The sequence below is a fragment of the Equus przewalskii genome, chromosome 1, assembly GCF_037783145.1.
Source record: "Equus przewalskii isolate Varuska chromosome 1, EquPr2, whole genome shotgun sequence".
In the NCBI taxonomy this organism is placed as follows: domain Eukaryota; kingdom Metazoa; phylum Chordata; class Mammalia; order Perissodactyla; family Equidae; genus Equus; species Equus przewalskii.
In genome coordinates, this window is record NC_091831.1 from 171,575,623 (window position 1) to 171,590,646 (window position 15,024).

The window sequence follows — 15,024 nt, forward strand, 5'->3', positions numbered from 1 at the left end:
AGAAGGAGCCTTTCAAATGGAAGGAACAGTACGTGCAGAGCCCCTGAGATGGGAATGAGCTTGACATGGTGGCAGGTTAGAATGACAGCCAGTGAGGCCAGATTGTGGTAAATGAAAAGGAAAGTGACAGGAGATGAGAACAGAGAGGTAGGCAGGCAGGTGGCTAAATCACATAGGCACTGAAGGCCACAGTGAGGAATTAGTGTTTTCTTCTACATGCAATAAGAAGCCACTGTTATACCATCCAAATTATACCATTCACAGTGGTGAGATGAATTGACTCTGAACCATTTATATTTCCTGGTTGCCTATCCTCTGTTTTTGTCATCAGGAGTATGTTTACAGAAATTAGGGTTAAGGGTAGGGTCTCTGATATTAAAATAGTATTATTTTACAGAAGGCTGTTATATTTGGGACTGAAGCCATGAGTATAATTCTATAGCATTTATTAGCTATTATATTAGCTAGACTTTTACTAAAATAATAAAAATTTAGTTCTTATTCCTTAAATTTGTTTTTGATTCATTTTCCAGACTATATTTAGCATGTAATTTTTTTGAAAGTAACATACGCTTTAATTTTATTTCTAGATAAAATAAAGAAAAAGAGATTCAAAATTAAAATCAGATCAAGCAGATCTATAAAGCTCATTTATTTGCAAAACTATTGTGACCAAATTTCAAAACAGAAAATGAACTGCTGTCCATTACACTAACAGTATTTCAGAGGAAACTGACTTAAATAAAGTGCTTCTTTACACTTTTTTGGGGGGTCCAGGAAATGAAAGATAGACTAGAGAGTCCAACTAAGTACGTTACAATTATCTCAACTTGATCTTCTTCAAACTCCTGAAAGGATGATTCAGCTACCTATGAAGCAGAGTATCAGCAAGTGGCTAGAACAAGGAGACAGAGGAAATGAGACAAGCTCCTGCGAACACTTTATACCAATGCTTGCAGCACTTTTGATTTTTAGGGGTGAATAAACTCAGTTAAGTGGAAATTATTTTTAACCATTCTCCATCAATCTTCCTCAGGTAGAGACAATTTACAGAACAGATGGCTTGACTGGGGTTATATCAGGATTTTTGATATGGTAGTATATTTCTAAGAGACTACTTTGTTAGACTGAATGTTTAGTTAATTTGCTCAAAAAGTATAATCTACATTGTAAAAATTCTGTTGATATCGTCTTGAGCCTTCAAAAAGCTTTTCTTCATAAGAAATGAAATGCTACACTTAAACAGGTTCAAGGATATTTACCTCATTCTGAGAAAATAAAATGCTTAAAAATAATTTACAAAATCACCACATATTTTAAATAAAAAGTGAGAACTAAAATTAGTTTCTATAAAATAGATGTAAATGATTTTCTCCTATCAAGCTTAAAACAAAGAACCAGAGTCATAAATAATTCTAGCTTGCCAGAGGCACAGCTATTTCTTTATACTGACTGTCGACTATCTAATTTAATTAGAGGTATTAAACTCCATGCTGAGGTCAAGGAGCCTTACTTCCTCCAATATTACACTTCAACCAGTGCTCATTAATGTGTCTACTGAATGGATTAACACACCTAAAGATATATGTACAAAGGAAAGGGGGACAACCTAATGATATCCAATTGTTCATTTGTAATAGGACACATGTTCTAGGCCTCAACTTATTACCACTAATGTGGAATTTATTAAATTCAGGAGGAAAAATACCAATACAGAAAGTGATTTTTTATTAAGGAGAACTGGTATAAGACAACTGGTTTCTAAGATTAAGTTTAAACATTTAACCTTTTATTAAAAAGAAATTGATACTATAATAGAGCTAAAATATAAGCCTGTTACTTAGAAAAATGTTACATGCTAGGACTCTGAAGACAGATTGAGGGCAAGAGTCATACTAAACAGGGAAAAGGAAAACTCAGTATACAGAGAAACAAACGTTAAGTTTTTTTGATATCTATGAAAAGAAGGTTTAGAACAGCTATAATGAATTATGAGGCCAGGTAAATATTTCCTTTCCACTGAATTACAGGAAATGTTGCCTTAATTTAGTCCCAACCTTGATAGATTACCTTGTACTTAAACAGATTTAAATTACTGCTTGAGAACATAAGAGAACTATACCTTCCCAAATGATACTGCTTTATTACACAGTTTACAATTTTGAAGGTTTCACTTTTATATGTAGGTACCATACATGTGAAAGCAGTGACATTTTGAAATTTTCCCACTAAAACAAACAAGCCTTTAAAATTGCTTTATTTAAGTAAAAAAGCCTACCTAGCCAGGGTAATTTTTTTCAATAAAATGGGTACAATTATTTTAACAACTAAGATAATACATAAGCTTGCATTAAAAAAGTTATAATATTTCTGTCATCTCAATATTAAAGAATTAGAATATCACACCATGTAATTGCCTGTGTTATTTCTCCTTACTAAATAATGGGAAAAAATACTAGCACTTTTCCACTTGGTAAGCTATCAAATAATTTTAATTTGGAATTAATTAGCTTAAAGGAAATAATTAAATTAACACTTTTTCTAGGATGTGATGTCAGCAAAATGGTGGACTAGGGAAGTTCCAAACTCTTGTTCCTCCACAGAAACAGTGAAAAAACATAATCTTATACGTAGAAAACTGTGATTCCACAAAAAAACTGTTAGAGCTAATACATGAATTCAGCAAAGTTGCGTGACACAAAATCAACACACAAAAATCAGTTGCATTTCTTTACACTAACAACGAATAATTCAGAAAGAAAATTACAAAAAATTCCATTTACAATTGTGTCAAAAAGAATAAAATACTTATGGATACGTTTAATCAAGGAGGAGAAAGACTCATAGACTGAAAACTACAAAACATCGTTAAAAGAAATTAAAGACTATGTAAGCATATGATATCCCATGTTCATGGACTGGAAGTCTTAATATTGTTAAGATGACAACAGTACCCAAAGTGATCCAAAGAGTCAACACAATCCCTATCAAAACCCCAACAAAGTTTCTTGCAGAAATAGAAAAACCCATCCTAAAATTCATATGGAGTCTCAGAGAGCTTGAATAGCAAAAACAATCTTGAGAAAGAAAAACAAAGTTGTAGAACTCACATTACTTAATTTTAAAACTTACTACAAAGCTACAGCAATTAAACTATTCAATTAAAGCAAAAGGACAGACATTTAGACCAATGCAATACAACAGAAAGCCCAGAAGAAAGTCTTTGCATATATGGCCAATTGATTTTTTCACAGGTGCCAAGATCATTCAATGGGGGAAAGTGCAGTCTTTTCAACAAGTGATGCCAGGAAAACTGGATAGCCACATGCAAAAGAATGAAGTTGGACCTTTACCTCATACTACATACAAAAATTAACTAAAAATGGATCAAAAACCTAAATGTAAAAGCTAAAACTATAAAACTCTTAGAAGAAAACATACAGGAAAATTTTCATGACATTGGATTTGACAATGGTTTCTTGAATTGACATCAAAAGCAGAGGCAACAAGGAAAAAAATAAATTGGATTCCATCAAAATTAAAACTTCAGTGTATCAAAGGACACCATCAAAGAGTGAAAAGAATGGGAGAAAATATTTGCAAGTAATATATCTGATAAAGGCTTAACCTCTAGAATATATAAAGAACTCCTACAACATAAAAACAAAAATGCAAATAACCTAATTCAAAAATGGGTAAAAGACGTGAATAGACATTTCTCCAAAGAAGATAACAAATGGCCAATATACACATAAAAAGATGCACATAACCAGTCATTAGGGAAATGCAAATCAAAACCACAATGAAATACCACTTTGCATCTATTAGGATAGCTAAAATTTTTTTTAAAAATTGAAAATAACGAGTGTTGATGAGGATGTGGAAAAACTGGAATGCTTGTCCATTGCTGGTGGGAATGTAAAATGGCACAATCACTGTGGAAAACAGTTCCTCAGAAAGCTAAATGTACAATTTCTGTATTACTCAGCAATTCCACTCCTAGGTATACCCTAAAAGAACCAAACCAAAAATAGGGATTCAAATACTTACACAACAATGTTCACGGCAACATTATTCACAATAGCCAAAAAGCAGAAATAACAGTGTCCATCAATAGATGAATGGATAAAAGAAATGTGGTGTATACATATAATGGAATATTATTCAGCCATAAAAAGGAATGAAATTCTGATACATACTACAACATGGATGAATCTTGAAAACACTATGCTAAGTGAAATAAGACGGACACAAAAAGACAAATACTGCATGATTCCACTTATCTGGGGTACCTAGAAATGGAATCATACAGTACTCACTTCAAATTCATAGAGACAGAAAGTAGATCAGAGGTTACCAGGGGCTGGGTGGAAGGGGGAATGGAGAGTCACTGTTAATAGGTACAGAGTTTCTGTTTGAAAGGATAAAGTTCTGGGTCTTCCAGTTTCCAGTCTGGCATGTAAGGAGCTTAGAAGTCACCACTCTGTCCTAACAACAAGTAAAAAGGTAAACAAACTGAAAAATCAACTACTCTTCTTAGGTCAGATAAGTGAGGTTACAGGGCAAACCGCTGCCACCAAAATTAGGCAGACAGGCAAATACAGAGAATAATAACTTAACGGAGGAGAAACCTCTGTAGGAACCAGTGCCAGGGTAGGAAAACCTGAACTGTAACTGAGAAATTTCTGGAGACCCAGTGTGGACAAGTCTGAGAGACTGAAGAAGCATCAGAACCAGAGTCAGATATGGCAGAGATGTTGGAATTACAACTATGATTAATATGCTAAGAGCTCTAACAGAAAAACTAGACAATATGCAAGAACAGATGGATAATGTAAGATGGAAATTCTCAAAAAGAATAAAAAAGAAATGCTATAAATGGAAAACAATGTAACTGAAATGAAGAATATCCTTCATGGGCTCATTAATAAACTGGACATGACTGAAGAATCTCTGGGCTTAAAAACATAACAACAGAAACTTCTAAAACTGAAAAGCAAAGAGAAAAAAAAGACAAAAAAAAAAAAAACCAAAAAAAAAAACCAGAACAAAATATCCAAGAACTGTGGGACAACTACCAAAAAGTTTAACACACATATAAGAGGGAGAACAAAGAGAGAAAGAAACAGAAGCAATATTTGAAGCAGTAATGACTGAGAATTGCCCCCAAATTAATGTCAGGTACCAAACCACAGATCCAGGAAGCTCAGAGAACACTAAGCAGGATAAATGCCCAGAAAACTACACCTAGGCACATCATGTTTGAACTTCATAAAATCACAGATAAGAAAAATCTTGAGAGAAGACAGAGGGAAAAAACCATTTTATTTATAGAGGAGCAAAGATAAAAATTACATCTGACTTCTCAGAAACTACGCAAGCAAGAAGAGAGTGGGGTGAAATATTTAAAGTGCTGAGAGAAAAAACTACCAACCTAGAACTCTGTACCCTGCAAAATTATCCTTCAAAAGTATAGGAGAATAAAGACTGTCTCAGACAAACAAAAATTGAGGGCATTTGTTGCCAGTAGACCTGCCTTACATAAAATGTTAAAAAGTTCTTTAAGAGAAAAGTAAAATGATATAGGTTAGAAATTCAGATCTATATAAAGAAAGGAAGTGAGAATCAATAATTGCAACAATGCATTTGATTATGTATGCTTATGTATAAGTGAAATGAATGACAGCAATCATACAAGCGATAGGAGGGAAGAACTGTGCATACTGTGTTATTATAAGGTACTTGCAGTACCCATGAAGCAGTATAGTGTTATTTGAAAGCAGAAGTGGATTAGTTGTAAATGTATAGTACAAACGCTAGGGTGATGACTAAAAAAAGTTAAAAAAGAAAGGAAGTATAATTGATATGCTAAGAAAGGAGAGAAAATGAAATCATATAAAATGATCAATTATCGGGGCCGGCCCCATGGCCAAATGGTTAAGTTTGAGCGCACTGCTTTGGCAGCCCAGGGTTTCGCTGGTTTGGATCCTGGCGTGGACATGGCACCACTCATCAGGCCATGCTGAGGTGGCATCCCACACAGCACAACCAGAAGCACTTACAACTAGAATACACAAGTATGTGCTGGGGGGCTTTGGGGAGAAGGAGAAGGAGGAGAAGAAGAAAAAAAGAAGGAGGAGGAGGGGAGGAGGAGGGGGAGGAGGAGAGGAGGAGGAGAGGAGGAGGAGAGGAGGAGGAGGAGAGGAGGAGGAGGAGAGGAGGAGGAGGAGGAGAGGAGGAGGAGGAGAGGAGGAGGAGGAGGAGGAGGAGGAGGAGGAGAGGAGGAGGAGAGGAGGAGGAGGAGGAGGAGAGGAGGAGGAGGAGGAGAGGAGGAGGAGGAGGAAGAAGAGGAGGAAGAAGAAGAAAAAGATTGGCAACAGATGTTAGCTCAGGTGCCAGTCTTTAAAAAAAAAAAAAGCTCAATTATAAACACAAAAGGCAGAAAAAGTGAAAAATAGAACAAAGAACAAGGATAAAAAATAGAAAACAGTAACAAATACAGTAGATATTAATTCAATGATATCAAAGACCACTTTAAACATCAATTAAAAGACTGAGACTGTCAGAATGGATCAAAAAAACAAGACCCAAGTACACGTTGTTTACAAGAAACCCACTTTAAATATAAAGACAGCTACAGATTAAAAGTTAAGGGATGGAGAAAGATATACAAAAGACAGTGGGAGTAGCTATATTAACTTTAGACAGAGAAGACTTCAGAGCAAGGAAAGTTTCAGGGATAAAGAGGGGCATTACTTAAAGATAAAGGGGTCAGTATTCAAGAAGACGTAACCAATCCTTAATGAGCGTGTGCCTAACAACAGAGTGTCAAAATACATAAGGCAAAAACTGAGAGAACTCCAAGGAAAAATACAAGAACCCACTGTTATGGTTGGAGACTTTAGCATCTCTCTATTAGAAATGGAGAGATCCAGCAGCCAGAAAATTGCTAAGAATATAGTTAAACTCAAAAGCTCCATCAATCAACTGGATGTAACAAACATTTGCAGACTACTTCAATAGCAGATTACACATTTTTATCCCACTCACATGGAACATTCACCAGAAAGACTACATTTGGGCCATAAAACACAGCTTAACAAATTTAAAAGAATGGAAATTATACAATGTCTGCTTTCAGACCACACGGAATTAAACTAGAAATCAATAAGAGAAAGATTGCTGGAAAACCTCAAAATACTTGGAGATTAAACAATACACTTCTAAATAACATACAGATCAAAGAATTCTCAAAAAAATATTTTGAACTAAATGAAAAAGTTCTAGAAATGGATACTTGTGATGGTTGTACAACACTGTAAATGAACTTTATGCCAATTAACTGTACATTTAAAAATGGTTAAAATGGTAAGTTTTATGTTATTTTACCACAATAAAAAAACTCTGTATTTATAGATGAAACAAACTATTAGTGTTCAAGGTTTAATCTCTCAAAATTCTCTAATAAACCTAGTACTTAAAAATTTCACTATTTAAGGGTATAGTTTGAATTAGAACTCAATCATTTAATAATTCTTAGTGTTATCATCTCCAAAACTAATTTTGTTATGATAATGGATTGTTAAATATCCATTTCAGATTCTTCTTAAATAATTAAGGACAAACCCTTAATTTTGTTTTGAAGGAAATAAGAAATCTTACTTATTTGACATTTCTACAAAGGTCGCAGGAATAAAATTTCAAGTACTATATAATTACCAAATTTAATACAGTGAAGTGAAAATATCCTGACAATTTTCTTTTAAAAAAAAAAGCATTTTAATAAAAAATGATGCACTTTGTTCTGTTCTTACGTTTGCAATCTACGATACTATTAATTTTATACTCTGCTCTAAGATTTAAAAGTTGTATCCATGGAGCCATGAAAATGATAAACATGAGTCACTGCCAAGTTCTTAAAGATTAAAATTATTTATCTTTTTGCACTATATTCATAATTGTCTCTAATTTGGGTATGGCTTATTTTCATACAGATTTAAAATGAGATGATGGAAGAAAGTGCTTAATTGAAGTTTTAACGACATTTTACTCCAATCTAACTCTTCACCATCTTCTTGTCAGTATTCACGGCTCATTTCGTACTTTTAAAAACTACATGACAAGAAATTTTATAGCAAACCTGTTACTGAATTTACTTTCCTACATTTATCAATTACCCCCACCTTTACTTCTCATTCAGTCTAACTAGCATCTATATATTAGTTTTACTAACCATATTCATCTTAATAGGTAGTTTGCAACAGTATTCTAAAATGTAAACAAAAGACATCAGGGTATTAAATTAATCTTATAAAATATTTGAGACGAGTTTTGAAGTTCCTTTTTAAAACAGTGTGAGAATAACACTGATATCATAGCTTGTTAATGAAGCGTGAAGAGCTTTGATATCAGGCAACAGCCTATCAAGTCAAATGACCTAAGATATTAAGTTGGTTACATTCACCAGCAGTTTTGAATAAACTGAGGAGGAGGAAGAGGAAGATGAGGAGAAGGAGAAGGAGGAGAAGGTAAAGAAAAGAAGAGTTGGCCAAGATTTTACTCTTAAAAATGTTTCTCCCTAACAAAACCATACAACGGTGCTCTGAGGTATCTCTGTGGTCACCAGAGCAGTTTTTGAATGCTGGCGCCAGCTAGAGCAAAATGGTGGTGTAGATTTTAAAAGATGTGGGCCATCAAAACTGTTCCACTATATCTCTCATAAATTCTAAGGTAGCAAACTTTAATTAAGGCTTATTTTATCTGCTATATTAGTTTTAGCGAAAATTTACAATATAGCATGTGATATTTTAAGTGCTTTATAATAATTTACATTTCTTTTTCCTCTCCCTCAACCAATATAAACATTATATCTATCCATGTGTGAAGGGGCTTGAAATATAATTTCACCAATTTGAAAATACGCAGAAGTTTTTCAATTTATCACATCCCTGTTTTCTTGAAGACAAATCCTTTGTTAAGACTATAACCTTCAATTGTATCATTAAGGAAAACAGTTTGCTCTACAACAATCCTGTTTCTGAAGACAGCATTGGGTGAAGAGCACTCAGAAATAGTGCTTGATGATTTAGATTACTGCCTTATATATGTATTAATTTTCTTAATGACTAGGATTTCAAAATTCTGAGAACTTTTTTTCTCAGCACTTACTTTTTTGGTCAGAGAGTCATCAGAATCAGAAGGCATTCTTGTCGATACATGAAATACTACTTCTACTGTAGAGGTAGCAAAATATGGCGTGGTCAGTCCAGTGCTTTTGTTTTTTTGTAGTCCTCCCATGAAACCGCAATGGTTTGTAAGATTTACCTAGAAGCAATGAAGAGTCACATAATACTGATCAATTAAACAAAACTCAAAAATTCACTACTGAAAAAGATTCAAATTTCTCACTTTGCAAAAACATGGGGAAAAAGTGTCTTGCATGTTATCAACCAATACTTGAGCCAGAATTATTAGTTAGAGCTGCTCTGTTCACACTGGTATTGTTTCTTAAGTATTTGAGGATCTCTAATTAGTAGGAGTTAATTAGGAAAGAAATCAACTGCTGTGCAGTATGCATCTTTTGTTAGGCTACTAGGTGCTAACGATAAATTATAAAGGCTGTGGGGAGACAACACCACCAGAGAGTAAAAACCAAGTGGCAAAAATCAAGACTGGAAATGATTTGGGGAAGAGTTAAAACAGTAGTGTTACTTTGATAAAATGATTAATTAGGTATGTCATACATTTACTCATCAAAACTGGTTTCCTAATTATTGGCACCTATCACAGCTCAGAACAAAAATATAAAAATGCAGAACTTAACTACACTTCGAATGCATTGAAAAATACACACTAATCTGTGCAAAGATTTTTAAATATTTTTTTCCCGATTATAAATATAATACATGCTAATATCAGGGTCATTGCATTGGATGATATTCCCTGGACTTGTGCAATACACAGAAGCCACCAACTTGTGTTCATCATAGAAAATTAAAGAAATACTGGAAAGAAAAAAAGAAACAAAATTTAAATATTGTTTGCACCTCTCCACTCGGAGAAACTACTTATGCATATGCTTTTAAATAATAAAATCTGAATATCTGACAAAGTAGAAAATTATAGAAACAAAGCTCTGCACCAGGTGAGCTGAACATATCTCAGCTGTCAATATCAGTTACCACTGGCTAAACATATGAGTAACAAATTAGTTTTTATGCCATTACCACAAGATTGCCTCAATCACTTATAATATTTTTAAATTTATTTTTCTGACTCAGTAATACATTAACATAAGTAAAAATTCAAAAGATATACCAAAATTCTTCCTTCCATATCTCTCGTCTCCAGCTACTCAGTTCCCCTCCCAGAAAGGAATTTCTTAAGTATCAATCCAAAAATGTTCTCTGTACATACAATTAAATTTTTATATATGTGTGTATACACACACACAAAATGCATATACAATGTTCTCCATCTTGCTTTTTTGCACTGAAAATACCTTTAAAAATACTCCTATTGGTAAGTAAAGAGCTTCTTCATTTTTTTTGTTTTCATGGATTCACAGAAGTCCATTTTCCTGATATACAATAATTTAACTAGTCCCCTACTTAAAGGATATTTCGGCTGTTTCCAATCTTTTGCTATTACAGTCAGTGCTGCAGTGAATAACACTGAACACATGTCATGCTGCATTTGTGAAAGCAGATCTGTAGGACAAAATAGTCAAAAGAGGAACTGCAGTACGCACTTCTAATTTTTTTTTTTTTAAAGATTTTATTTTTTTCCTTTTTCTCCCCAAAGCCCCCCGGTACATAGTTGTATATTCTTCGTTGTGGGTCCTTCTAGCCGTGGTATGTGGGACGCTGCCTCAGCGTGGTTTGATGAGCAGTGCCATGTCCACGCCCAGGATTCGAACCAACGAAACACTGGGCCGCCTGCAGCAGAGCACGCGAACTTAACCACTCGGCCACGGGGCCAGCCCCCGCACTTCTAATTTTGAAACCCACCACCAAACTGCTCCCCGTGGACGGCACCAACAGTGTATGGAGTGCCTGTTTCCCTCATACCCTCTCAAATAGAGTATCAAACTTTATGAACTTTGCTAATCTGAAAGGTGAAAAATGCTATCTTGGTGTAGATTTTTTGTTGTTTTGTTTTAGTGAGAAAGTTATTTATTTTCAAGTCAATTCTCTGTGTAAAGGAGAAAGTCTCAGTTTAGTGTTCCTTTGCTATAAACACTTCTGTAACACTTACTGATCTCCCTTTGTTTGTTTTGTTTTTTGGTGAGGAAAACTCACCCTGAGCTAACATCTGTGCCAATCTTCCACTATTTTCTATGTGGGATGCCTCCACAGAGAGGCGGATGAGTGGAGCAGGTCCACGCCCAGGATCCAAACCCATGAACCCGGGCTGCCAAAGGAGAAAGCGTGGAACTTGAACCACTTGGCCACGGGGCTGCCCCGATCTCTATTTTTTTTAATTAAACTTTTTATTTAAAGATAATTGTAGATTCACACGAAATTTTAAGAAATAATAAAAAGAGATTCTATGTACTCCTTACCCAGATTCTCCCAATGCAAAACATATTATAAACATTAAAAACAAAAATATTGCAAAATATATTACAACCAGGATACCGACACTGACATGGGTAAGAGACAGATATTTTCATTACCACAAGGATCCCCCATGTTGCCCTGTTACACGAACCACACCCACTTCCTTCCTACTCCATCCCCTCCTTAACCCCTGGCAATAACTAATCTGTTCTTCACTACCAAAAATGTCATTTTGAATATGTTATACAAACGGAATTACACAGTATGTAACCTTTCCAAGTGTTTGGAGATTTTCCTGTTATTGTTCTGTTAATGATTTCAAGTTTGATGCCACTGTAGTTGGAGAACATACTGTACATGCTTTTAAATTTCCTGACGGTTGTTTCACGGCCCAATATACAGTCTACCTTGGGATTTGTTCCATGGGCACGTGAAAAGAATATTCTGATGTTGTTGAGTGGAGTGTTTTATAAATGTCAATCAGATGCTGTTGGTTGACGGTGTTGTTGAGGTCTTCTATATACTTGCTCACTTTTTGTCAGTTCTCTCAGTTGTTGAGAGACGGGTGAAGTCTCCATCTATGATTGTGCATTTGTCTATTTCTTCTTTCAGTTCTGTCAGCCTTGCTTCACATTATTTCTGTTCTGTGGTTTGCTGCACACACATTTAGGACTGCTATGTCTTCTCAGCAGAGTGACTCGTTTATTGTTACATCATGTACCCCTGTCTCTGGTAATTTTCTTTGCTCCGAAGTCTACCTTATCTAATATTATTGTAGCCACTCTGGCTTTCCTTTGATTAATATTTGCACAATCTAACTTTTCTCATCCTATTACTTTCTACCAGCCTAAATTGTTATATTTGAAGTTTCTTTTACAACATATAGGTGGGTTATGTTTTTTAAGCCACTCTGTCAATTTTTAATTGGTATATTTAGACCATTTATATTTCATGTAATGATTGATATGTTAGAGTTTAAGTCTGCCATTTTATTTTTTGTTTTCTGTTTATTTTCTCTGTTTTTTGCTTCCCTGTTTTATTTTTCCTTCCTTCTATGGGTTACATGAACATTTTCTCAAATTCCATTTTTATTTATCTATCATTTTTTGAGTGTATCATTTGGTAAACAGTTTTCAGTGGTTGCCCCTGGTATTATACTGTATGTATATAACTTATCACAGTCTACTGATGTTGTCATTTTACCAGTTTGAGTGAAATATAGAAACTCTACCTCACTTTATGCCCCTTTACCCTCCCGTTTATAATTGCCATGAATATTTTCATTTAGAAACACGTCAGATAGTGAAGTAATTTCTGCATCAACTATCAAACATAATTAAGAAAACTCAAGAGGAGAAGTGAAGCCTAGTGTATTCAGCCATTATTTTTTTCTTGCCATGCTCTCTCTTCCTGATGTTCCAAGGTTCCTTCTATCTTTTCCTTCCTGTTAATAGAACTTCTTTTAGTGGTTCTTTTAGGGTAGGTCTGCTGACAACAAGTTCTCTAAGTTTTCCTTCACCTGAGAATGTTTTGCTTCATTCCTTCGTTAGCCAGCAGACTCTGGGTTGACAGTTTTTTTCTCTCAGCCCTTGAAAAATATTATGTCACTTCCTCTCGCCAACAGTAGTTCTGATGGGAAATTTATCATTCTAATTTTTTTCCCCTTATAGACAGGGTACAATTTTTCTCTGGATGCTTTTGAGACTTTTTGTCTTTAGTTTTTACAAGTTTAATTATGGTGCATTTTAGTATGAATTTCCTTAGATTTATCCCGTTTGGGTTTAACTCAGCTTCTTCAATCTGTAGTTTTTTCAGCTTTACTTCTCTTGCCAAATTTGGGAAGTCTTCAACATTATTTTTTCAAGTAATTTCCAGGCCCAACCTCTTTTTCCTCTCCTTCTGGGACTCAGATAACAGGATCTTCTGTCATAGTCCTACAGGTCCCTGATGCTCTCTTCATTATCTTTAAGTCTATTCTCTCTCTGCTGTTCAGGTTAATTTTTATTGTTCTATCTTCTAGTTGACTGATTCATTCTTCTGTATCCCCATCTCTACCTGACTCTGTTGCTGGGCCCATCTACTGAGCTTTTCATTTATTATATTTTCAGTTCTAAAATTTCCATTAAATTCTTCTTCATATCTGTCATTTCTTTGTTGAGACTTTCTATTTTTCATTTATTTTAACTGTGCTTCTAATAGCTTGTTGATGTTAGTGTCTATTATCTTCTATTCATTCAGTTTGAGACCATCCTGGTTCTTGGTATGATTTTTGATTGAAGCCTGGATATTGTCATATAACGTTATGAGACTATGAATCTTATTTAAACTTTCTGTTTTAGCTGGCTGTTTTGTGACACAGCTCTGTCAGTGAAGTGGGCAGTGCTGTCTCATGGCCAGGTTCCCCACTTAACTTCCACTGACACCCAGGGAGGGGAGATCCTCATTACTGCTGGATTGAGGTAGGAGTTCTGGCTTCCTATGTGGTCCACTGACACAGTGGTGGGGGTGATCTCAATATTGCTGGGTGATGGTGACAGGTCTAATTCTCCACTAGGCCTCTTCTGACCTACCCCAGTGGAGGGGGGAAGGGGAACCTAATTACTGCTGAGGGGAGGGAATTCCAGGTTACTCCTGTAGTCTCCACCGGCACTGTGTGTGGGGTGTGGATGGGGGACTAGCTATCAGCTGGCAGAGAGAAAAGTCTTAGTTTTCTACCCGGCCTTCTCTAAGACTATATGGTACTACTCCGGTGGTACTCTGAGGCTCCCTAATCAACCTTTGTCATCGGTGGGGTGGGGGGGGCTTGGGGTCACAGTATTTTCTGTGGTGTTTGGCTGGAGTAGAGCAGTTACTGTCTAAATGTTTTCTATCTTTCTAGATTGTGCCTTTCTGGGTCCTTTGGCTAGAAAGAGTGGGCTTTCATTGGTTATTTTCAGTCTGCACTTGACGTTTCTAGGTTGCTAGCTTCTTCAGCTCCAAATCTGGGATATATAAGGCAAAAAGAAAACCCTGAGAATTTACCACCATGTCATTCCTTGGTCCCAAATTCCCTAGTTGGTCTGTCTTCTTTTCTCCACCTTTTAGCGTCTTCTTATGTTTGTTCTATACATAATGTCCAGGGTTTTTGTTGTATTTAGTGTGAAGAATAGGGAGAGTATGTCTACTTGATCTTCTCAGAAGTGAAAGTTCCTACTGTACAACTTAATGAATTTTACTATATTTACAGATAAGTGCATTACTACCACAGTCAGTTTCAGAACACTTTCATCACTTCGGAAAGAAACCCTGTACCCTTTAGCTGTCACCCCCATCTTCTCTCACCTTCCTAACCAGCCCTAAGCAACCATTAATCTACTTTCTGTAGATACATATATATATATGTTCCTATTGCGGATATTTCATATAAATGGACCAAACTACGTGGTCTTTGTGACTGGTTTCTTTCATTTAGCATGTTTTCAAG

General features: G+C 35.4%; 1 protein-coding gene across 16 annotated transcripts in view; it reads right to left on the bottom strand.

Moving 5' to 3' along the window:
* RALGAPA1 (Ral GTPase activating protein catalytic subunit alpha 1) overlaps window positions 1–15,024 on the bottom strand; it is a 225,311-nt gene that overhangs the window by 37,239 nt on the left and 173,048 nt on the right. For all 16 annotated transcript variants that reach the window (XR_011530802.1, XR_011530801.1, XM_070588316.1 and 13 more), the window contains one exon: window positions 9,169–9,324. Coding sequence is in view for 14 of the 16 variants with exons in the window: in XM_070588316.1 (XP_070444417.1) it covers window positions 9,169–9,324 (156 nt within the window). In the remaining 2 variants the exon portion in view is untranslated. The remainder of the gene's footprint in view (window positions 1–9,168; window positions 9,325–15,024) is intronic.